This window comes from Hoplias malabaricus, chromosome 1 (genome assembly GCF_029633855.1).
Source record: "Hoplias malabaricus isolate fHopMal1 chromosome 1, fHopMal1.hap1, whole genome shotgun sequence".
Lineage (NCBI taxonomy): Eukaryota > Metazoa > Chordata > Actinopteri > Characiformes > Erythrinidae > Hoplias > Hoplias malabaricus.
In genome coordinates this window covers 66,044,354-66,068,929 of record NC_089800.1, presented here as the reverse complement: position 1 = coordinate 66,068,929, position 24,576 = coordinate 66,044,354, and the positions used below count along the sequence as shown (strand labels likewise).

Here is a 24,576-nt window from a genome sequence, read left to right as displayed (position 1 = left end):
GTTTAAGTTAAGGTGTTGCTCTTAAAAAACGTAACATCTTACACTGTAAATCAACGTAACGTTAACAGTTAACGTAAGTTAATGTCACTGGACATGAGCCGACAGCGAACGAGCCTTTAGCCAGGCTGCTAACGTTAACCAAACGTTGAGTTATTGTGCGCTAGCGTGACTTCTTAAGGTCACGTTTCGTTCATTTGTTACTTTGACATAATATGGCACAATTTGGCTGGTGTGAAAGTGAGACGTTACCATTTACTGTTACAGGGAGTTTGTATTTGGGCCTTTAAGTGGCGTTAGCTCAGAGCTAAGCTCTCCTGAACTCTGTGTTTGGATTTTGCGGTTTAGGGTTTTTTAACTTTTCCTCTTAAAGTAACGTTAACTCTCGGTTGTAAGCACGTTAGTGATATACGTTGTTTTATTTCTATCGCAAATAGCGTTAGCTACATTCGCCTCTCAAAATGAACGTAACGTTAGCAGTTGTCATTGCTGTATTGTCACTGGACTTATGAGCCCGAAGCGAACGAGCCTTATGTCCGGTTGCTAATGTTACCATCAGCGTTAAACGTTTAATTTACATTGGTTATTCCTTTATGTCACGACGTTGTGTATTCATTACAATTGGAACATTAAATAAATGGCCTCTGCGATAGTTGAACAATGTTACCGGGAGTTGTTACTTGGGGCCTTTGAGCTACGTTAGCTTTGAGCTAATCTCTCGCGATCTAACGGGTGTGTAGATTCCGCGGCTTATACGAATAACTTGCAGGATAAATGGCTTCAGTTCTGTTTCAGATACACTCGACACTCAATTTAAACACAGTGTTACCAGACAATGTTAGTAACTTTCCGTTGACTTGTGAGCTGAGGGCGAGTGAGACTTTAGCCAAGCTACTACCGCTCACTCCTAACGAAGTGTTGTGTGAACGCAACTTTAGGAGACAGCGCAGCCGCTGAAAAGGTGAAAGCCCATTATTTAACTTCACACGATCATCTAACTCAACTAAAATTATATAAACTGTCGTTTATCCTCTATGAAAAGCCGAAGTTACTGACTGTAGCAGATGTCACCCTCTAACCCACACCTCTACCTTAAAACATAACATCCTTTGAGTGTATTGTGAAAAAAAGAAATAATCAATACCTTCGAGTTTTACATAAGGCCTTTATTTCAGAATTCAATAAAATGATTTTATTTTCTGTTATATATTGATACAATTAAAACCAAAGTAATATAAATGAACCAGAATTCTATGATGTTTTCACAGCAGTGGTCCAGCCTGAAGTGTGAAGTTTTCCCAGTAGAGTAAGCTGTCACTACAGCAAAATACAACAAATTTATTCAAAAGAAATATTATTTTAAGTAAACTGATCAGTGTGATGTTAAACTAATAATTAAGCCACAAAAGAGATGACAGTCAATAATAAAAATCTTGAAAATGTATAAAAATCCCCCTCTGTTCATCTCTTGCTCACCAATACGACATATTTAAAATAATTTTCAACAGATTTCTGATTTGTCCCCAGCCCCATTTACCCCGTTGCTACTGGCCTAAAGCTTGAAAGACCTGTCCCACAAGTTGTTAAGATTGGTTGTTTAGGTTTATAACGTGTTAATACTCTGGTTTTCTGAACTTGGTCATTGAATCCATCTTTGGAGCACTGCAGTTTCAAAGCAGAAATGCTCTGTCATGATATTGACTGTTTATTTCATTTATGACATGGCTTCTTGTATATGAACACCATCACAGAGACATGTTAACAAAGTGGAACATTTACTATCAAAACTCAATCGAATGTTAACTGTAGCAGCTGATAAATAGTTTAGAGGAATTCTGTGCCACCTTTCCTCAAAAACTGCTGCAGTTCTTTTATATTTCTGAGACTCTGCCTTTTCTTGGCTTATACCCGACAGTTCCCTTTCGCCACTTTCTGCATTATTCTACACTAATGGACCACAAGGTTTGTGAAAATATGAATAGGGAGTAGAGAGTTTACTTCATTGTAGACATAATCTGTGAGGCTGTTTCCTGACTTCACAGCTTATGTCTGTCATTATTAAGATGTCCCTTTAGACAGAATAGATGAAAATCTGTCACACTTGTCATATTTGTCAGGAAAAGTCATAATTTCACAGAAGAACTTTGAATTAAATTAAGTCATTCTTCCGTATGGCAATGTGTGGTTGGCTAAGATGTTTTGGATGATGTGTATAGGTGGTTCAGTCTGTTCTGCAGTGCTGAAATGAATACAACTGTGACACTTACTTGACAATTAGACTGCAGCAGTAAAAAATATTTTTCATAATCATCCTTCTGTTTGTGCTTTAATGGTTATAGATAAATCTTGGTAGCTGGTTCATCATAAATATGTGAAATAAAATTTTGATGATTATCAGTCATCAGATGATTATCAAGCTATTTTCAACTCTCAAACAGTTTCAGATTTAGCATCTGAGTTGGCAGTCTCTTTAAGCTGCTACAAGTTTCAGTGTACATACTATCTGTTAGGCTAAGTTTTTATATGTTCTTTTACACTTTTATTTTCCTTCTCTTGTGGCTTTAGGCAAATATGATTAAAAGTGGAAGTAAAATTGTGTACTAAATGATGCTTAGATGATTTGCATGAACAAACCTATGCAATTTTTCTGTAAAAGGTGTCTATTATTGTTTCACTTATTCACTTAGGACTTTTAAGTTGTAAGACATGCTTATTTTATTTGTTTGCATTAGCTAGATGTTTCTGAGCTTATACCTGAAGCTGAAATCTGTTGTGTACATGGACTGGGTATATTTTCCTGATGTGCAGAACCTTCTGTGATGATTAATTGCATTCTTTTATTACAGAGAACAGCCATTTTATTCTGTTTGACACTTACAAGTAAAGTTGCTTCAAGGCTGAATTGTAACCTCTGTAGACCTCATAAAGCATAAGCTGCTGTCAGAAAGCATTTTAGTGAAGTCAAATATATTGTTGTCAGTACGTTTAACAGAGTGGCCTCCTTAGCACATACTGCTTTATTCATCATTCTGCGGTTTCCAGTCGTTGACTGATTTTTTAAATTGTTTCTTAATTCTGATATTTGAATGTATTATTTGGCAGAATAACTGAAATTTTAATTGCATTTGAAAGTAACAGCAAAAAAATGATCAATATTGGTATGAATTTACAGGCCTATAGATTGTTATATACTAAGTAGGGGTGTCAAAGTTTTAATGCAGTTTGCACAACTGTGTAGTTTGTCCTGGCAAACTATCCTGAACTACTAGTCTTCTGAAACTAAAATCCATTCTCTTCAGGGTGGAGATTGTTGTACCCTGCATAAAAGGTGTAACGTGGGGCAAGCAATAGAGACTGGGCTGAGTGTTAACAAACCTTCCCTGACCCATTTTACCAAGCTGTACTGTGTATAAATCATAGCAACGATGTGTGAGATTTTTCCATCACCTTGGATTTTTAAAAAAAATTAAATACTAACTGCAGCTAATAGCATCCAAAGCATGCTGCTTTCTTCTCACTTTATTCTTTTTTTACAGTGTTTGAATGGTAAAAGTTACGTTCACATTATATTGTAACTCGCAACAGAGATGAAAAGAGCCAGTAACTCAGAGCATCTCTAAATGTCTCTGTTGTGTAGCTACAAGTAGCTATGTCCATCTTTAATTTTAAGTGTGTCATAATGACAGAAGTGACAAATTATTTCCTCAAAACTAACGTACTATAAACTGTTGAATTTAATGTCTCATGACATCTGTGATAATTAGCTGTTCCGTTTGTATACTGTTTGAAGATTCCTTAATCTTTTAATTATAAACACCTTTACATTTTATCGTTTAATAAAAAAAATGTAACTCCTCGCAGAAGATGGGTAATAATCATTTAAACCAAAAAATGAACAATTCTACTTTCATAAATATACAATCATTTTAGTTTTTATTCCTGTATTTGTTTTTTAGCATTTGTTGACCTAAAACCCCAGCTATTTTTTAACATTGTGTAAAAATATTTGTATAAATGAACCAATAAAAATGATACAGATGTACTTGCAATAACATTGTTGCAGACAAATTTATATATTATACACTAAAAACTAAAAATGTATTTATATTAATGTATTTTTTCCCCTTTTGCAAATGTATAATTTCTGTGAGGTTTTGTTTTGCCACTGAGCATTTCAAATTTAAAATCAGATTGTCAGGAATGAGAATTGTATGGACTTGAGGCTAAGAAGGAAAAATGGGATTGCTCATTCATTTTTGCCTGTGTATGTTTCAGCAAAGCCTGGGGGCCGAGTGAGGTGTCAGTACTTTCCAGCTGTGGATAAGGTGCTTTTTGTGGATGATTATGCTGTTGGCTGCAGGAAGGACCTGAACGGCATCCTCCTCCTGGACACAGCTCTCCAGGCCCCTGTGTCCAAACCAGAGGACATGGTTCAGCTGGAGTTACCAGTCACAGAGGTAATAAAAACATATAAGGATCATCGGATCAGGATGGCAGTTATGTAACTTGATGCATATGGATGTTATATGGACATTTCGCACCTTATATGGACATCAGTGCTAGAATTTTTAGTATGACTAAACCCAGGAGTGTCAATAAGCTATGAACACGAAAAAAAAAAAAAACATGGTTCAGTTGTTGTAGACTGAACCCTTTGTCAAAAGAATAAAACAACTGAACATAACATTACTGTTGGAGATGGATTTAAGCATCTAAATACTGACTCATACTTTTGTCATTTTGCAACTTATTCTGTAGTAACACAAAGTTTTCTTACATCAAAACAAACATGTTGCAACAGGAAAAGAACTCAGTCAAACTCTGTTAGGTTTAGGTATACGTACATATGTAAGAATGATAAACATATATTTATTTATATTTACCAGAAAACCTGTACATGAATAAATGCACATTTTTTTAGTCTTTAGGACACTCACAGAGCAGGTATTACTTGACTTGTGGATCTTTTGTAACACTGACATGATGGGGTTGTGTTATTGTATGTAGTACGGGTACGAGTGGATCAGACACAGCAGTGCTACTGGAGGTTTTGAACCATGCTCCCACTCAGTGGCCACTCTGTTACACTCACCTACCTTGTTATTCCAAAATGTAGAGACAGTGCTCATGTGTTACTGCATGGTTTTGTTAGTCAACCTTGCGTACTTCGTCAGTGGTCACTGGGCGCACCCCACAGTAAACTGTTGACTGTATATTATTGTTGTGTTTATTGTTCTCTGTCCACTAGTGACAACGAGGGTGTTAAAGCTCCTGGGAACCCATTTTGAGAAAACATTTTTTTTTCTTAAGTCTAAACTTGGGTGTTATGTGAAACATTCAGCAAAGTTTAAATAATAAACACAAAAAGAAATATGATAAATCTATCCTCAAAAATGGCCAAAATACGCTCATCAGAGCTCTCTGAGAATGGTGTGGGCGTGGTCCAACATACTAATTACTGTGTGTGACTGACAGCCCTCTATCACAGGAAAACCGAATGCTGTTTACATTACCATGGCAACACACATCCTTGAGACAGAATAATTTCTCGGATTTTTTCTAGGGTTTTACTCTGAGCTGTGGTTGTCATTTTACAAAAGATGCGCAATAAAGCGGCACAGGCGTGTAGAATTGGCATTATACAAAAGGGGTTCCCAGGTGCTTTAAAAGCTCCAGCAGTAAGAATGAGGGCTTTAAAGACTTTAGCAAGACTCTGTATCCTCTGTATGTGGTATAGTTCACATGGCTAGAGTAACACAATTGCAAATGTTTTTCAAGATCAATGAAAACAAGCACTTGAATGATTGAATGCCATGTGATTCTCACAGAAATGTTCCAGCATCTGTTGTAAAGCCTCCTTAAAATGTAAGAGACTGTTAGTGCAGCAAAGGGGAATAATGTTGCTATTAATATCTGCATTTTAATAGAAATTTTGGATGAGCAGGTGCCCACAAAGTTTTGTGCATACATTTTAAAGTATTTACATTTGAAATGGTTCTCTATTAAATTATTAGAAACAATGTTTCAGAGATCAAGATTTATAAATAAAAAATTTAAAGCTGACCTATGCGCTCTCAGAAAAAACATACAGGCAAAAATGAATACAGGCAAAATCCTCTGCAGTGCCCTTTTTTGTGTCTTTTATTATTTATTATTATTTTAGTATACAATTATGTTTCCCTTTTTCTATTTTTTTTGACATATCAAAAGAAGAAATACAAAATTTTGAGTTGTCACAAACACTGAAACCCCATTGGATTTAGGTCCATCGCCTCCCCAGCCCTGAAACAAGTGTGTGTTTGCCAGGGACATTGCCGCAAGAATTATGTACATCGAGCAATGAGGACAGCCCAGCACAGGGTTGGCCACTCTTTCAGACACAAGGAGCTTGAAAAACAAAAATATTACTACCAAGATCCACAAATAATGTATTTACGCAAATAGTGCAACACAACTACCATACTACAGCAACTGCAACTTCTTAGGACAATCACAAATGGAGACTAAACTGAGTTGAATCCAAGAGTGGATTCAACTGCAGACGCTCGAAGACAACCTGAGAAACCGACTGAGCATTTTCCTTTCCTTGCTAAATTTTCATTTAAAAAAAATCAAAGGCCCAAACAAGTGCGTGATTGTCATAAAAAGTAGTATGGAAATTGTGTCGCACTATTTGTGTAAATATATTTGTGGCTCCTCGTAGTAATGTGTTTGTTTTTACAGATCAAAGAAATGGCCCAAACAAGTGTAGATTTGATCACACCATTAAATATTTTGTATTTGTTCGGAGTTTGTTTGTATTACAACCCATGGAAAATTTATAACTGTCTTTGCAATTTGATATATTTGATTTTTTTAGTGTACTATCATTTTAAGACACTGCAGCTTCAGGCTTGGGCTGAATAGAGTGTGTGTAAAATCTGTGCAGAGATTTGGCTTGAAGCAGCAGGTTTTTACCATAATATCCACTTTATATTTTATGTGTTTATTTATTTATTGAGATGCCCTGCTGACTGCACACACACAGGTTTAAAGCTGCCACTATGGAGTCAAAAAGATTTTGAGCTTGTAAAACAATGCTCACAAATGTAACAATTTTTAACTGCGTTTGAGCAACTACATACATGTAAAATTCAAATCCACAAATGTATTGGAATACACAAATTTAAAACAACAACAATAATAATAACTAAAATCACAAATGTGAAAAAAAATATATGTATAGAAATATATATATATGTATGTGTGTGTGTATAGAAATAATTATGTGTATAAATGATTTGCATTTGTAAATCAAATGTCGTGAATATATGAATCAGTACACCTCAAATGGCTTAAAATGTGCAAGAGCAAACATTTCTGAGGTTCAAAATGTGACAGTGGGAGTTTTTGAATGTGGTAGAAAAACTCCACACACTTGCCTTCTCTGCTGCGTGTGTGAATCTCTTTTTGCAGTTGCGGATTTAAGATCCTGTTTTGATGGCCAATTGATGGACCAATCAGATAGCGAGGTTTGTTTAACCACTCAGAACATTGATTTGTTGGTTGAACCAGTTCCGTTTCTGATTTTTGGAACTTTGGTTCTTTCCGGTGAACCGCCTCGTTCCGTTACATTTATGAGTATTGTTTTAAAGGCTCAAAATCTTTTTGACCCTTTTTTTGTCTCCAAATGCCACCAGTTCCGTATTGTAACCTATGGAATTGTTCCTCATTTAAACATAAAGTGCATGGGTCCTTACTCGGTCAATATGATACGTGATTTTCACAACATCTCTCACACTGCTTTGACTCCTTACAGGCACAGCCTCTCACATGTTAGCGAGAAACGGCCAAGCCAATCCTGTTAGCGGAGTTAGGTTTGGGAGGTGGGACTAGTAGTAGAGAACGATACCTTTAACCATTTGGGAACCAAATATATTGAATAGACACCTACAAACAGTTAAATCGTAATTATTGAACAGTATTATTGCTAGGGACAATTCAGTACTTCCTGTATATTGGCAGAGACATTTAAGGTGGAATAATCATCCTACACTTATTTTTAATTTTGAATACATTGTTGTATTTTTCAAAGTTTAATCTCAAGATTTGAACTTTGTTTCAAATTAACAAAACTTTTGACTCTAATATAGCTCCATATAAAACAGTGATTCCTATTTTAGGCAACGCCTTCGTAACAATAAGCGCGTATAACTCTTGCATGAATTGAAATGATTGCATGACTTTAGGAACATTAAGAATAATGTATGTCTCATTCCATCACTATGGCTATGAAAATTATAACTACTTAACAGGAATGTAATATTACACATCAAAACACTCTGATTCTTTTTATACATTAAGTGTTAGTTGTAATAATATATATGTTAGTGAATAATAATAGTTAATAATTTAATTTAGAAATGTTGGAATAAAAAGTTATCTTCTAAGGCTATATATTCAGGGCATTTCTTAGAGTATTGCTGATCTATGGTGTGTTTGTAGCTGTAAAGTATTAGTAAATAAAAGTCTGTTTCTAGAATTGCCACTTTAAGTATAGACATTTAGCCAAATATATATATATATATATATATATATATATATATATATATATATATATATATATATATATATATATATATATATATATATATATTTAAAAGCCTATAAATTAAGTGCTTACATGAATGGAAACGCGCACAAAACATATATACTAATTGTGCCTCAAAGTCAGATATTCATTGAGGTTTATAAATGGATAATTTTCCCGGTATGCTGCCTGCATGGTACTTGACTCGACCCTGCTCACTTTTTGGTACCTGTTTAGGCTTCTGGCTTTTAAATGTTATTACTTATTGGGTGTTTTGGCCTGAACAACCTTGCATGAGTTCAGATGGATCAGTATAGTTTCTTATTTGTTTTGCTTTTTTCCTTGTTGCAACATCCAGCTGCTGGATTTTGTTGGCCATCAATCCAGGCAACATCAATCACTCTTCAAGTGACTAGTTTGTGGTGGATGTTGGAATTTTGTTGGGCATAGTGGCATGTTTCGCTGGCCAGTCAGTGCTATACAAGGTTTACAAAACATGGATTAATCCCTACTCTATTTGCTTGGAACCAGTAGTACAGTGTTCCAAATTTGCCTTGTACAAAAGCAATAATTGGCAAGAAGATTGAGTAGTGTATGTATAATGCAGTGGAAAAGCACAATTGGTTCAGCACCACTTAGCCACACAACGCAGTTTTTATAAATGAGTTAGTATGGCATTTACACTTGATTATAAATCTGTAAATGTGCCTACCACTTGGACTAGTAAAATGAAATAAAACTTATGTAGATACATTTAGGCGATCATATGTCGCTAACAACAGTAGTGCTATGCAATGTTGACGAACTGGTTGGCTGTGTCTTGTACACCTATTCAGTGGTTATACCTTTGCTGGGCACCACTCCCTATCTATGTAGGCCAAGCTTAGTTTTCATCAAAAAATCATAGACATCCCAAATCTCCTGTAGAATCACTGACAGATGATCAGTTTTAATGACCAAACTTCACAAACGGACTCCTTGTCCATATGTGAAGTTGTTAGTCATAAAAAAACTACAGAGAGTTTATGAAGGGCCTGAAAACTCATTAGAGGTGGCAGATACTTGTACTAGAGAGGGCATTCACACCCACATTTTGGTGGTGTGGAACAATGTAAATATTTCAATTTAGTTTAGTGTGTTTTGACATGTGTTAACACTCCATCTGTTCCTATTTTGACAGTTACCAGGGGATAGGAGTACACATTTTGTAACCATATATATATATATATATATATATATATATATATATATATATATATATATATATATATATATATATATATATATACTTTATAGATCCCAAGGGGAAATAAAAAATATATTGGTATGCTCTTTAAACAAACTAGGTATAATACCAGCCCTAGTAATCACATTTTAACATATCACATTTTTTAATTCACTTAATTCTACTTGTCTAATTTTCTTCAGTGCAATGCTATTTGAATGAATAGAAATAGTATGTGGTTGTGATGTAAAGTTATAGCAGTTTCCACAATATCTTCATCAAACCCAAACAAAGAAATGGCTAAGATTCTCATGACTGCCATATGTACATAGAGACATTGGGTGTTATTATTTGGACTGTTTACATTGCACTTAAACTTTTGAAAAGAGAGGTAGCCAGTCCGGCAGCACAAAGCAAGAGCTTGTACAATATTCCTCCTAATTTGAAGGGTATTAATCAGGAGTTTGCCACCGCACTACCTTTGTGTTGCAATAAGTCTCTATTCTTATGGAATGGGTTTAGCCTTAATGGAACATGTCTGTCAAGGGCATTCATGATTTCAGGTACTGATGTGAGGTAATTAGTTCTGAATCTCAAATTCTGCTGTTGGATGATGGAGGGTGTTCCATCATGACATGACTGATTATATAGGATGTCTACAAATAGTGTACATGGTTGCATTTGATTCTGGGAGGAGCCATTCTGGTGAACCCATCCCATTTGATGTGTGTAAGTTGGTGGGCTTACAGTCACAATTAATTGGGGATACATGTGTCTGGTACAGCTAATCTGGTACAGCTAATTATTGGATACAATTGATGAATGATTAATTTTTGTAAAGTCTTTGTAGGTTTGAACATGTACCCCCTTTTCATTTGCACTGTATTTCAAAAGCACTGTTCATGCTCTTGCGAAATCTACTTAGCAAATCTGTGTTTGTGAGTCATTAAATCTTTATGTTTTGCCTTTAACCTAATCTGGACTGAAATGCAGGTTTAAATAACTAATGATAAAAAACAAATCATTGCTAAATTACAAATTCAACCTAATGCCATGGAATGGTGCTGTTTGGACAATATTTTCTCACAAGCCAGTCATTTATTGTTTCTGGCCTCAGTCACACCATTCACTAATGGAGTTTTCACTTGAACAGCTGATTTTCCAAATCTTCCAACTTTTCCCATCTCTCTCTTGCTTCCTCTCTCACACTTTGTAAATTTACAGAATCAAGGCCTTACCCCATTAGAGTCTATGAAAATTTTAACCAGTGCAATGAAACGCAGAGAATAAAACATTTTCTTAGCACACTGAATATTGTGACTGTGTAAGATTTGATATGGACACACAACACAAAGCTATCCTTTTCTGATTTCCATAATTTGAGGCAGAGGGAAAATGTTTCATAGCCTAATCACTCATTTGCTACATTATCATCTATATAGTTTTTTTCAGAATTGTAATAGATTAGCTATTTTATGTTGTTGCATTTTTTTTAGTTTCTCTGTGAAATTATCAGTAGAACGAATGTTTGATTTATAAGTAGTTGAGACGTGAAGGCCCTGGAGGGAAAGTGCATCCATGCAGAAGCTCATCGCTCAGAGAGCAGCGATGCTCTAATCAGTCTAGCTGTTCTAAGTGCATTTCTATCATTTTAGTTGTAGTTCATCCTCTTAGACCTTTCCATGGACCCCCTATTAGAGGCTAATGAGGGATTTTGCCATTGCTGTTGATTTATAACATGGATTTGAAAGGACTTTACCCTCTTTTCTTGTGGTATTTCCTTTTAATTTTAAATGTTTTTTTAATTTCCTGACCCAAAGCTCACTTTGAGCAAGTGTTTCAGCAGTTCACTTATTATAGTTCTTATGAAGACAACTGGAAAAATTTTATGTCATCAAAAATATAATTCATAAGGGTGCTTTTTAATACCCCTGTTTCTAACTATTGCTATATCCTGACACAGTCAGTACAACAATGCCAGGTTTTCTCAAACTTTAGCTTTTTTTTTTCACCTCGTAAACTTGCAAGATATTTTTGTTCCATGGTTTTTCCCCCACAAATAGCAGTGGTCCTGAACTTTCGGAACTGAGCTATGACAGGGCATTGAGCATTGTGTGGTTTAATGTTGATAATGGTGAAGACATGCCAAAATAATATAGTGAAATAAAATGAATTGATGGCTTCCACAATTATTTATAAAAATAAGCAGTCCTTTGTTTAGCAACCAGATTAAAGCAAGTTTGAAATTGGGAAATGGAACAAGTCCGCGTGGGAATAGCGTGAATGTATATCTAAATGTGACAGTGAAATGGGCAGTACTGCTAAATGACACAAACTGACTCTTTAGCTATCTGGTCTCACAGGGGCAGTGCAGATGAGCTGTATTGATTATGCTAGTGTTCCTGCCCTGCAGCAGAGGCCAGAGGCAGCTCACCATTTCTCTGAGCACGGAATCTGATCTCTTTTCTCCCGGGCAATTTTTTCTGATAAATGGAGCTGTCAGAATTCCAGTTCATCCCACAGCTTGCATCTACTTGATAAAAACTAATGAATTGAGAGGATTCTCCTGGACATACAATTTGGTCAAGAGTGGAATAATCTGAAGGGCCACGGATGCCCTTCAGAATTTTTTTTTTTTTTTTTTTTTTGTATGCTCATTGGGTAAAATATAAGTAATTTCTCCTGGATTGTGGAGTCAATGAGAGGAGATGTGAAAAGTATACCTGTTTATATCTATCATTTTCCTGTAGGCCCAGCAGATGCTGTACGCATGCCTGGAGAAGGTAGACATTTCCAACACGGAGGGCTATGACCTCTTCCTCACCCAGCTCAAAGAAGGCTTGAAAAATACCTCACATGAGACGGCAGCAAATCACAAAGTGGCCAAGGTGAGTCACAGCAATTCCTGGATTTTTGTTTGTAATTTATTTATCACTTTAGGCAGTTTAGTTGTATTTCAAGTTGATTTTGTATCCTTAATTTATCTGCCGTGCAAATTTAACTCCCCTCCCCTCCCCATGCTCTATTGATACCGTTGACCTGTAGTGTTGCCATAATTCTCCACTACCTGGTTATGTGTTGAAGGTCAGGCCCATTAGCTAGTATTTGCACACGTGCTAAGTGCCTGAAATGTATTTTCTGTACTTTCAAATTAAGAAAAGGAAAATACATGGCTAAACATTTTATTATATTTTCGGGTTTATTTATTTTTATATTAAAATCGCAACAGGAAAGAAAAGAACGTTCAAATCGCACAGCGCCCAATTTTATTCATGGCCTATATTATCAAAAACATTGCTTTAGCATTTCTTAAAGCATTTCATCAGGTTGGTCAGGAGAAACCAAACACAAACATGCTGCGTACTTGACAAAACAAGCTACCCTCAAGCCAGAGAAGTAGATGAGCTGATTGACTGGCCAGCAAACAGGTCTGAACCTTAAATTATAGAAAGTAGTCACACACTCAGTATTATTCTAAAAAAACTGCCCCAATTCAGCCCTAATACATTTATAGAGGCATTTGTATAGATCCACCGGTCACTGCAGTGTTCTTGTGAAATTTAATGTCAGTGTTATAAAAATACAGAAAATAAGAATAGGGCTGTTGTTTTTGAGAAGTTAATTCCGAGCCACACAGACAGGCTCCGGCACTGTTTCTGGATTAATTATTGATGTGCAATGCTGGGATTTCGCTCTGAGCTTTCAGGCCAATAGCGCTCTTCTTTTACTGCTTTGTCTTTGATTTTGTTTCCAAGTTAAAATTGCTGAGTAGCATTTCTCTTCTCATTTTAAAAGTCCCCTTCTATCATTGCCTGTTCAAGTGTCTGTTTGGCAGCATATTTACAGAGGCAGTGCAAAGAATTTGTCATGCATGGTTTCTGGTATTTATTTAAATACATAAATGTGCTGTAATGCTCTGTGTCCTCTAGTGTTAGTCTTCATTTGATTATGAATACAGCCGCTCATGATGCGTCTAGACCTGACTGCAGCATGCACACACGCGCGAAAGCATAGCAGCTGCTGCAGTGCTCATTGGCATATTGCTAGGCACGAACAGTGAGTCTGCCGGCACAGAGGTGATCCTCTCTGCCAACAGCACCTCCACAGTGACTTCATTGCAGGAAGTCTTGGACAGGGCACTACTGTGAAACCTCAAATTCATCAGCCAGTGTCGAGGCAGCCTGAATTTAATTCCGGTCATTTAATAAACAGGAATGAATTTCAAGATTGAAAGTGACTTTTAATTCACAGATGGCTGTTAACATCTGTCAAGACATTTATTTACAGTATAGTGGACTACCCGTTTATTTACAGGTGTGATAAAAGGGCCTTGGGTATTGCAGTTTCTGCAACACAAACATATCTGTTAAATGTGAAAACTGGAGCTGATTAAAAGAATGAGAATTCAGTTTAAATTTATGGCTGAAGTAAGTAGACTAAAGTCATTGTACAAATTTCTTGGTGAAATGTCCCTTTTGAAGGAATTCTTTAGAGAGATTTTTTGTATTGTCCTTGTGATTGACTGTATAATCCAGAGATAAGTTTGGGGGAAAAAACACCCACTGGAATAGCCTATTCTTATAAGTTACTGTATTTATTATCCGCTATGCCACTGCTGGCTCCTGAACCAGTTGACCCTTATTCACTGCTGCTGCTTAGTGATGTGCTCAACCTATTTTCTTCTCCTATCTCTCTTGTGTTCATACTCTTTGTCTCTTGCACACACTCTGTCTCTCTCTCCCTCCCTCCTCAGGTCTTATATCTCCCCTCTGCAGTCCCAAGGTCTGATGAATGAGGGCATTCTGCATTAAAACTGCAGGAGTGGTGCCCAGCCCTAGGAGGCGTGACATTATTTGAGACCCCTTAGTGATGACATGAATGTTTCTTTATTGTCTTTCAAACCACTGAGGACAAATCCACAGCCGCCTTGGCATTGTTTTCTGTTTTTTATTTTTTGCTGATGCTGGAGAAAGTGTGACCACTGAATACTATTAGAGCATTTCTAGCACCATAATAATGTTACTATAGAGTGTCCCACTTACAGAGGCTTATTTTTATAGGGCTTACTAATTGATTATGCATCTTATTTTTGGTAATCGATATTATTTCTCGTTAGTACTCCTCGTTATCCTCCTATTATTTTTTGTCATTATTATTCTTAGGATATACTCCTGCAGTTATATATCACTAACAGCCAGTTTCCGTGTAATTGAGATTTTGTAAATGTTTCTCCAGTGGCTGTAAAGCTGTTTAATTATTCTACCATTCTTTCATTTTTGTAAAGGTTCCTTTTTTGCTTGAAAGACGGCTGTTACTTTTTATAAATTTTTTATTTATTTATTTTTTGAAGCATTTTCCAGGAGTTCTGTATGATGTTTAAAATTCTAAGGAGGAAAAAGTCTTGCATCACTGAGGTTGTGATGTCTGCCTGGGGATTTGGAGGGATAGCTGTACAAATTTTGAAAAATCTAATGCCTATAATTTATCATCTTCTTGTCAAAGACATTAGGAGCTTTCTCTCACATCTGACTCACGGAAGTCATGAATTATAATATGACACACAATTTTATGTCTATCTCAGTTCTTCTTGCTTTTCCTTCCCTCCTCTCTCCAGTGGGCGACGGTAACGTTCCATCTCCCTCACCACGTGCTGAAGCTGGTTGCGAGTGCCATAGTGAACGAGCTGAAAAAGCTGAACCAGAACGTCGCTGCCTTGTCTGTCGCCTCTTCAGTCATGGACAGGCTCTCCTACCTCTTACCCAGCGCCAGGCCAGAGCTGGGTGTTGGCCCTGGACGCTCTGTAGACAGGTGATTTCCCCACCCACAGTCAATGTCTCAAGTCCTTATTGTGACAGTAGTATTTACTCTTTCATTCTTTAGAAACGAGAATAATCACTATGTTTGAAGCATTTTTCTAAGTTAGTAGTTCTGGATGGAGTTGGTTTTAAACTGTGAACGTGTGTTTTGTATCTGGCCTTTAAGCTGAAATTTTACATTAAACCCAGAGCATGGAGCACTGAGTTACTAATGGAGCTTTTCCACTGCATGGAACCTACATGGCTTGGCTCTTTTGTTTTTCCACTGGCCAAATCTGGTATGTGGTATTTTTTCAGTCCCTGCTCGCACCGGGATCCAGCCGTGCTGATTGGCCAGAGAGACATGTCAATCACCACAAAATGCAGAGCTCATTCAAATCCAGCACCAACTCCCCGCTTTTAAAATCTCTGACATTACAGCAGCTTTCACATTTATTTTTATCCGACTCTCAATGGCAGCTCATAACTTTACCTTGAGGTGTTTTGAAGAGGTTTATATGCTCCTTGTGTTGATGGCCAGCGAATTTCCAGTGAAAGCCAAACGTGCAACAAGTAAAACTGATCTGTGAGAACTGGGGCGTGGAACTTTGTTCAGTCCAAAAAACAATCACGCGAATACACTCCCAAATTTACTGCCACAGTTTTTGTGGTTTTCAAAGCCTGTGAGGTGTGCTACTGGAAAAGTGACAAGCTTTAAATGAGCTGAGCCATGCTGAGTCGAGTTGAGTAGCGCTGGACTCATTTGGTGGAAAAGCGGCATGAGACTACAGACTGTCAGCTTATAATTTCATGATCCATCCTGTCAGTGTGTTTGTGGAATTTCCTTTCATGATGATGAGAAATGATTTATTGTGTAGCTTTAGGTAAAACCATTGAACCTCAAGTTAAGTTGTCATATTGTACATGCTCATGATTTTCATTTTTATTTACTTTTTATTTATTTTTTTATTTGCAGGTCTTTGATGTATAGTGAGGCAAATAGGAGAGAGACCTTTACGTCCTGGCCTCATGCAGGCTATAGATGGGCTCAACCAGACCCCATGGCCCAGGCAGGCTTCTACCATCAGGTATCATTTGCCACATCACATAATTTCCTTGGGGTGTGTTCTTCCTCTCTCATTTCTTTGACCTCAGTGCATTTTCTTTACCATAACTTATTTCCAGGCCTGTCACTATAAATAAACTGTCACATAAAGTGTGCAACCGTGGAAAGTAATTGCAAGGCATGTAATTATTTGTAAACATTTGTAACTAGCTCAAATAATTGCAGTTAGTCGATTATGTAATGATTGTGTTAATCGTGCTTGTTACAGTTGTTAGCTTTGCAGATCCCGTGCAACTTCGTGTAAACCTAATGTGTCTTGACTGATACATTGACTAATTGGATAACTTTGATCTCTTTGAAAATTTCTCTTGACTGAAGTATGTTCTAAGATAGAGAAAGACAAAGTAGGAGCTCATGAAGTGGAGTGTAGTTGATGAAGCCCAGTTGTGCAGACACAAAGTTAGGCGTACCTCTTTAATGAGTCTCAGACCTATCAAACAAGTCCTTGTGTAGGCATCATGGATCTGAGCAGAGAGACTTGACCTGTAAATGAGGCATGAGGAAGCACTTTTGACTTTGACTGTGGGAATCCCCAGTACCAATAGCCCCCTCTCTCCCTCGTGCAGCTCCTCAGTGCCACCGTGAATGCCAAGGAGGCCGAGCAGCACCGGTTGCCATGGAGATGGCACTACTCCTCTTGCCCATGTGCCCTGTTGTCATGCCAACAGAGCCAGGCAAGGAGGAGAATGGCATGGTCTGTTGTAAAAGATGAAAGGGTGATTCCTCACTGCAGAGGGCTGTTTCTTTGCAAAAAAAAAAAAAAAAAAAAAAACTAAAACAAAACAGTAGTATTGAGTGGTGAATAGGGTTTTATATTGATGTCTGCCCTCACTAGCTGCAGGTCCTTTCATCAGTTTTCAAGCAATTACAAAAATTGCTTTGTAGACACCTCTTTTGTCCACAGAAAACTCTCAAGCACTCAGAACATTCTCAAGCTGTGTACTGCAGTGTTATGAATGGAGAAACCTCCACTATATCCTTAGAGCAGTGGTTCTAAAACTGTGGTACGTGAAGCAGCAAGAGGTGATACGCCAAGTGACCTCGAAAAATTTACTACTTAATTAAGGAATTTATTCATAACTGAAAGTCTAAAGTATTTATGTGTAAATTGCATTTTCAATTATTATGCCTCAAAGAAATTAATTTATGTTGTAGAAAAAAAAATACAAAGTGCTACACATACACCGTAGTTGATTACGTCTGTAAGTAAATGGCGGGTGGTGGATGGGGAGGCAGCGTTCCTCAGCTTTTTTTTTTCCAGGGAGGGAACTCAACCCCCCAGTTTTTTGAGAAATCCATGTAAAGAAATCCCAGTTTCAGTTGCTAGCAAAAGCTAGAGACAGAGCAAAAATGAGAAAAAGAAGCCGAGAAATATTCAGAAGCCCAGGAGGATTAAATCCAGAGGCAAAAATAGAGAAAAACTATACAAGAATTCTGTACACGTGAAGACAAAATAGAAGAAAACACTCGGCTGAAGGAAAACGTGGCCGTTCTTTGCACAATTACATCCCCGAAACAAGGTTTAACACAGCGCCGCCCCTCCTTCACCTACTGCTACAAGAGCAGAGAGCCACATGTTCTTATAAATGTATAACTGTGTTTAAAACATTAAGTTTAGGCCTAGTTATTTCTCTCTATTGTCTCTATAATCTTTAGTAATTGTTTTAGATAATTTTGTATTAAGAATGGAAATTTCAAGCAAATACAAAACAAGACAAACACGCAAAAATTCAAGCAAGATTTTGCCTTATGCCCCCGGAACAGAGGGAGAACCTCTGTGCACATGTTTCTGTGGTAAAAATCATAGGTGGTACTTGGTCTAAAAGCTTTGAGAACCACTGCCTTAGAGCATAACACAGCTCACATCTGTCTCAGTCCCCCACCATTCACAGTTTTTCAGTTATTGATGTCCAGATTATTCTTTTTAGGACCCTCCTGTAGTTGGAACAACTTTTAAATGAACAAGTAAATTTGGGAGGATAATTATCTCTATATTTGTTCTAGTTCTGATGTTTCACATTTGACTGATTCATGTTCATAGCACTAATCTGGTTCTTTTTGCCATTCTCTGCAGCCTGCCTCTACAGGCGATGACAGAGCCATGTGTTTTACTTGCAGCGTGTGCCTGGTGTGTTGGGAACCTACAGACGAGCCATGGTGGGTATTCCAAACCAGTGCACTGTCAGTGATGCATGGAAAAAGCAGTTCAGTAAATTAGTGTTAGCATGGTTTAATTTTAATTTCATCACATTACACAGACCAGCAAGATTTCACCTAATTTTACAAACTGTAAAACAAGTGGTGTATACATATATATTTTTATATTTTTAAAATAAAACGGTACGGCAGAGTTACATTATTGGCCACTAAAGGTATATCAGTGTTTAAAAGTCCATTTTTGTTCCCTAAATGTACATTACATTCTCTTCTCCAGAAGAAGAGGTGAATATTTTTAAGTTTTAATTATAGAACCGTGTCAAATAAAAAAAACATAATAAAAGTTCTGGAGATGAAATCGGGCATATAGAATATACACAATTAAAAATCTACAATTCTAATTAAAGGTACAAATACTTACCCTTGAGGATACCACCACAGTGACAAGTTTTCTGAAAGTGTAGTAAACAAAAAATGAACAAAAATGGATATACTTGTTTCTCTTTGGACAACAATGCGCACACTGGATGCTGTTGACAACCCATTTTTCCCTGTTAGTAAAGTTAGAGGAAACCTAGCAGGACTGTGTAACTGGCTATAAGTAAACTAAGAAGACAACGTATTAAAAACCCAACAATAAAATCACCTTTTCAGCCACCTTCAGTCAGATGCATGTGCTATGTTGTAAAGTTGATCTTATGGAAAATGCAGCCATGTGCAAACTTTTTAACTCGCCTCTCTCTCCCCAATTGATCATTTCAGGTCGGAGCATGAGCGTCATTCACCTAATTGTCCGTTCGTAAAAGGGGAGCACACCCAGAATGTGCCACTGTCCGTCACTTTGGCTACCAGCCCAGCCCAGTTCCCTAGCTCTGACTGCTCGGACAAAATCGCCTGCTATGGCTTTGGAAGCTGTCCACACTTCCTCGCCACAGCAACCAAGAGGGGAAAGATTTGCATCTGGGATGTTTCCAAGCTCATGAAGGTAGCAATATTTATTTCACATAAGTTAGCTATGTGTCTACTTCACTCACCTCGATAAAAAGACACTGCCTATGCATCCCTATTGGGATTGGGTTAGTCTTGTCAGGGGGATGGCTGTAATCAGACATTTTCAACTTCTCTTAGTGAAAGTGAGTAAAACTCATGAATACAGACTGAGTTAATTTCTACAGGACAGGTGCAGCAGCAACATTGCAGCTCCCTGACCTTTCCACTGGTGTCTTCCTGGCATTATCACATCAAGCAGTGGCATGTGGTCTCTCCCACGGAGCGCAGCCCTGCTGTGTCTAATCCACTCATATCACTGCAACACACACTAACACAGCACCACCACGTCAGTGTCAATGCAGTGCTGAGAATGATCTACCACCCAAATCATACTGGCTCAGTGGGGGTCCTGATCATTGAAGAACAGAGGAAAAAAGAGGAAAAAAGGTTTGCAGAGCAAGAGCTGGACTGCAGTCTGTGATTGTAAAACTACAAAATGCTCCTGTCTGGTCGGTGGGGCTGAAAGGGTCATAACATTATGGTGATGAAGGTATGTATGTACAGTGCCTTGCAGAAGAATTCACCCTCCTCTTGGCCTTATTTATTTAAATGGTTTATTTGAGGGTTTGCATAATTTCATTTACACACCATGTCTACAACTTTGAACGTTAGATTTTTTTGAGTAACAGGACACTTCAGTGTGCATAACTATGTGAAGTCAGTACTTTGTAGGGCCACCTTGTGAAGCAATTACAGCTGCAAGTCGCTTTGGATACGTCTTTATGAGCTTGCCACTGGGATTTTTGCCCATTTCCGTTGGTGAACAGCAATCTTCAAGTCTGACCACAGATTGTCAATTATAGTAAGGTCTGAGCGTTGACTTGAGCCATTCCAGTACATTTACACATTCCCCCTTAAACCACTCGAGTGTTGTTTTAGTAGTATGCTTTGGGTCATTGTCCTGTTGGAAGGTGAACAGTCTCAAATACCTGACAGACCGAAACAGGTTTTGCTCAAGAATATCTCTGTGTTTAGCACCATCCATCTTCCCCTCGACTTAGACCAGTTTTCCAGACCCTGCTGCTGAAAACATCCTCACAGCATGATGCTGCTACCACCACGTTTCACTGTGGGAATGGTGTTCTTTAGGGGATGAGATGTGTTGGTTTTATGCCAGACATAGTGTTTTCCTTGGTGGCCAAAAAGTTCAATTTTGGTCTCATCTGACGAGAGCACCTTCCTCCATACAGTTGGGGAGTCTCACATGCCTTTTTGCAAACTTAAAACGAGCCTTCATATCTTGTCTGTAAGTAAAGGATTTTGTCTTGCCATTCTTCCATAAAGCCTGGTTCTGTGGAGTGTATGGCTTATTGTGGTCATATGGACTCAGTCTCTGCTTGGGAACTCTGCAGCTCCTTCAGGGTTACCTTTGGTTTCTGTGCTGCGTCTCAAATGAATGCCCTCCTTGCATGGTCTGAGAGTTTTGGTGTTCTCAATAACTTTGTCCCTGACTTGTTTGGAGATTTCCTTGGTCTTCATGGTGGTGTTTAGTTAGTGGTGCCTCTTAGGTATTAGGTTAATGGTGTTGCAGCTCCTGGGGCCTTTCAGAACATGTGTGTATGTACTGATAGATCATGTGAAACTTAGATAGCACACAGGTGGACTTCATTTCACCAAGCATGTGACATCTGAAGGTAATTGCTTGCACCAGAATTTTTTAGGGGATTTCATAGCAAAGGGGTTGAACACACATGCACATGCCAATTTCCAAAAATGTTTTTCTATAAATGTTTCTCAATATATTTCTTTACTTCACCAACTTAGACTATTTTGTGCATATGCATCACATGTAAATCAGATTTAAAATATCATTTAAATACCATTTGTATTATAACAGAATAGGCTTTGCTACAAGATTGTAAAAAGATTGTTTTCTGGTAATCTTAAATCCAATGAAGTCTCACAGTATTTTGTTTATACTTGATAACTGTTATATCTGCAGGTGCATTTAAAGTTTGAGGTGAACCCATATGACCCAGCCATCCTGAGGCAGCTGATCCTGTCTGGGAGTGAGCAGCAGAGTCTCACAAGTTCAGAGTCACGCAGACCTACACTTGCCTGGTTAGAAGACACATCAAGCTGTTCCGATATACCTAAACTAGAGGGGGACAGGTAACACACATTTTGTTTACTACTTTAGCTTTTCTTAGATTAGATTAGGAGGTACATTTTGAACAAACTTTTATTCATCTATGTATGCATATATTTATATGGAAATACATTTGCTCATATGAGGCAAAGTACTGTAAACACAGACTTCTACTAAATCTTGTGTAGTGTGGCCTACTAATGCAGTTTTTTACTTTTTAATCAGTGATGATCAGTTAGAGGATTCTGACAGTGAGGAGCATTCCAGATCGGAATCTGTCACAGGTATTGAAGCTTTTTCTTTATTTATTATGACATTTAATATGTAATTTTTAATGTAAAGAATTCAGGAAACTATCAGTTAATATAAACAATGAATTGTCCTGTGAAGTTCTGCACGTGCATTAATAAAAGTATGGAAATACTTATGACTGTTTAGCTTAATATAGGAGTGTAACATATATTTCTCTGTTGTTTCGGTTGCAGCGTAATGAATACAGTGTATGCATAGGATCACAATTTTGTGCTCTAAATTTTATTTATACAAATATTTATTAACATCATAATTTGAAATGTGTTTGCAGGGCCACTGGGTCAGAAGGAGAGCATGGAGGTGAGCGTTGGTGTGACGGCCTTGAGTGTGCTTCAGCAGCCTGAGAAGCTGCAGTGGGAGGTGGTGGCCAGCGTGCTAGAGGACACTGTAAAAGACCTGGAGGAGCTTGGGGCCAACCCACCACAGTCTCTTGGCCCTCTAAAACCAGACAAGGTCAAGGACAAGCCACCCGAGCACCACAACATTCCCTTCCCTTGCCTCCTAGCCGGAGGTTTGCTGAGCTACCGCTCAGCTGCCAGCTCCCCTTTGGCCCCTCCTCATTCCCGCCGGCCTGTAGACAGCCCCCTAAGAACTTCAGCCCCCGAGGGCTTTGCGACTGATCAGGGTCCCATGGAAATTGAAACGTGCAATCCCCCCTCTGAGTTAGGCTCTCCTGGCCCTCCCACAAGCGCCCCTGTGCGCAGGACTATGCCCGTTCTGCTGCTTTACAGCATCAAAGAGCCGGACGAGAAGTCATCTGGCAAGGTTTTTGCCCAGATGAACAATATCATGAACAAAGGTTTGCACGAAGAAGGGTTCACTGTGCCTCAGATAATCGAGATGGAATTTGACACACATGAGCAGCTCCTCCTTCAGGACCCTCCTATCACATACATCCAGCAATTTGCAGATGCAGCCGCAGGCCTCAGCTCATTAGACGGAGAGAAGTGGAGTTCTCTAGGAGCGGTGCCACGACCTGGTTCCCTGGTGCAGTGTCTACGCCTCCCCAAAGCTCTGGAAGAGGAGAATCTGTATGTGGACTCAATCACGCCCTGCAGTGATGGTGTGCACCTGTTAGTAGGGCTGCAGCCATGCTCCGTTGAGTCGCTGAGTGCCATTAACCAGGTAGAAGCATTGAATACACTCAACCGCCTCCACTCAGCACTGTGTAGCCGCCGCAAGGGCCAGACACTGGCCAATGGACACCAGAGTCATGCAGGTTCTTCTCCTCCTCAGACACCCCTCATCTTGCCCCCAGCTGACCAGCATGAGCAGCCGCACACTTCCAGGCCTTTAGGGGGCAGTGGCGGGGGTGGCTACCTGGCGCTCTACAAGTTGAACTACTCCACTCGCATCGTGACACTGGAGGAGGAGCCTGTGAAAGTGCAGCAGATTCGGGACCCTCGAGATGCAGTCACCTCATTGCTTCTGCTCCCTCCAGATGTTTTGGATGGGAGAGAAGACGATGGCGAGGAGACATCTGAAGAGTCCACACCATCTGGGATTAAAAATGGCAATGGAACAGGACCCTCAGCAGTGGCGGCTTGCCCCAGCACCCCTCTGGTCTCTGGGAAAGAGAAGAGGGGTGAGGTAGCAGGACTAGGCCATCTGGTAGTCACCACACAGGCTGGTTATGTCATGATCTTGGACCTGTCCACTCTGGAGGTGCTGGCCAAAGTGGAGCCACCCAAGAAAGAAGGTTCTGAAGAGGTGGACCCCTTTGTCTCTGTAACCTACTGCTCTGGCACTGACCGCCTGTGCGCTTGCACTAGAGGTAGGAAAATTATGGCAAAATGAGTTTGAAATTGTCCTTTCAGAAATATATTTCCTTTTTTGGTGATTTCAAGAAAAAGTGTGCAGATTTCCAAATGGAATTTCCATTTCCATGCCACTTTTATGAATCCCAGTTTTTGAACCAAAATTTAGTGAATGAAAAATGTGTAATAAAATGCAGTGACATTCTTCAAATCAGTGCCAATTCTACAGCTGTACCCTCTTATACAAACTGGAATTTCAGATTTTTCTACCAACCTATGAATAATTTTTAAACCATGCTTGAGCTTACAGTATAGCTCTACAAACAGAGGGCCTCAATGTAATACCTTGATGTAAGTGAATGTTGTAAATGTATAACCCAGGAGCTACATTTCACAGTTGTATTTATGGCATTAACATAAGAGATCCTGTTGTCTTTAACACCACTAATTTGTGTTTATTTTTCCATCTTTTTTATGAGTTTTTTTCTTTTGGGTTTGT

The 24,576-nt window shown here is 38.5% G+C and overlaps 1 protein-coding gene across 6 annotated transcripts in view; it reads left to right on the top strand.

Annotated features, from left to right (window-relative positions):
- Positions 1-24,576, top strand: part of birc6 (baculoviral IAP repeat containing 6) — a 125,700-nt gene that overhangs the window by 511 nt on the left and 100,613 nt on the right. For all 6 annotated transcript variants that reach the window (XM_066671079.1, XM_066671048.1, XM_066671053.1 and 3 more), the window contains exons 2-10: positions 4,273-4,454; positions 12,542-12,679; positions 15,406-15,599; positions 16,563-16,674; positions 18,787-18,869; positions 19,632-19,854; positions 21,862-22,031; positions 22,234-22,292; positions 22,592-24,094. In XM_066671079.1, the coding sequence (XP_066527176.1) occupies positions 4,273-4,454; positions 12,542-12,679; positions 15,406-15,599; positions 16,563-16,674; positions 18,787-18,869; positions 19,632-19,854; positions 21,862-22,031; positions 22,234-22,292; positions 22,592-24,094 (2,664 nt within the window). The remainder of the gene's footprint in view (positions 1-4,272; positions 4,455-12,541; positions 12,680-15,405; positions 15,600-16,562; positions 16,675-18,786; positions 18,870-19,631; positions 19,855-21,861; positions 22,032-22,233; positions 22,293-22,591; positions 24,095-24,576) is intronic.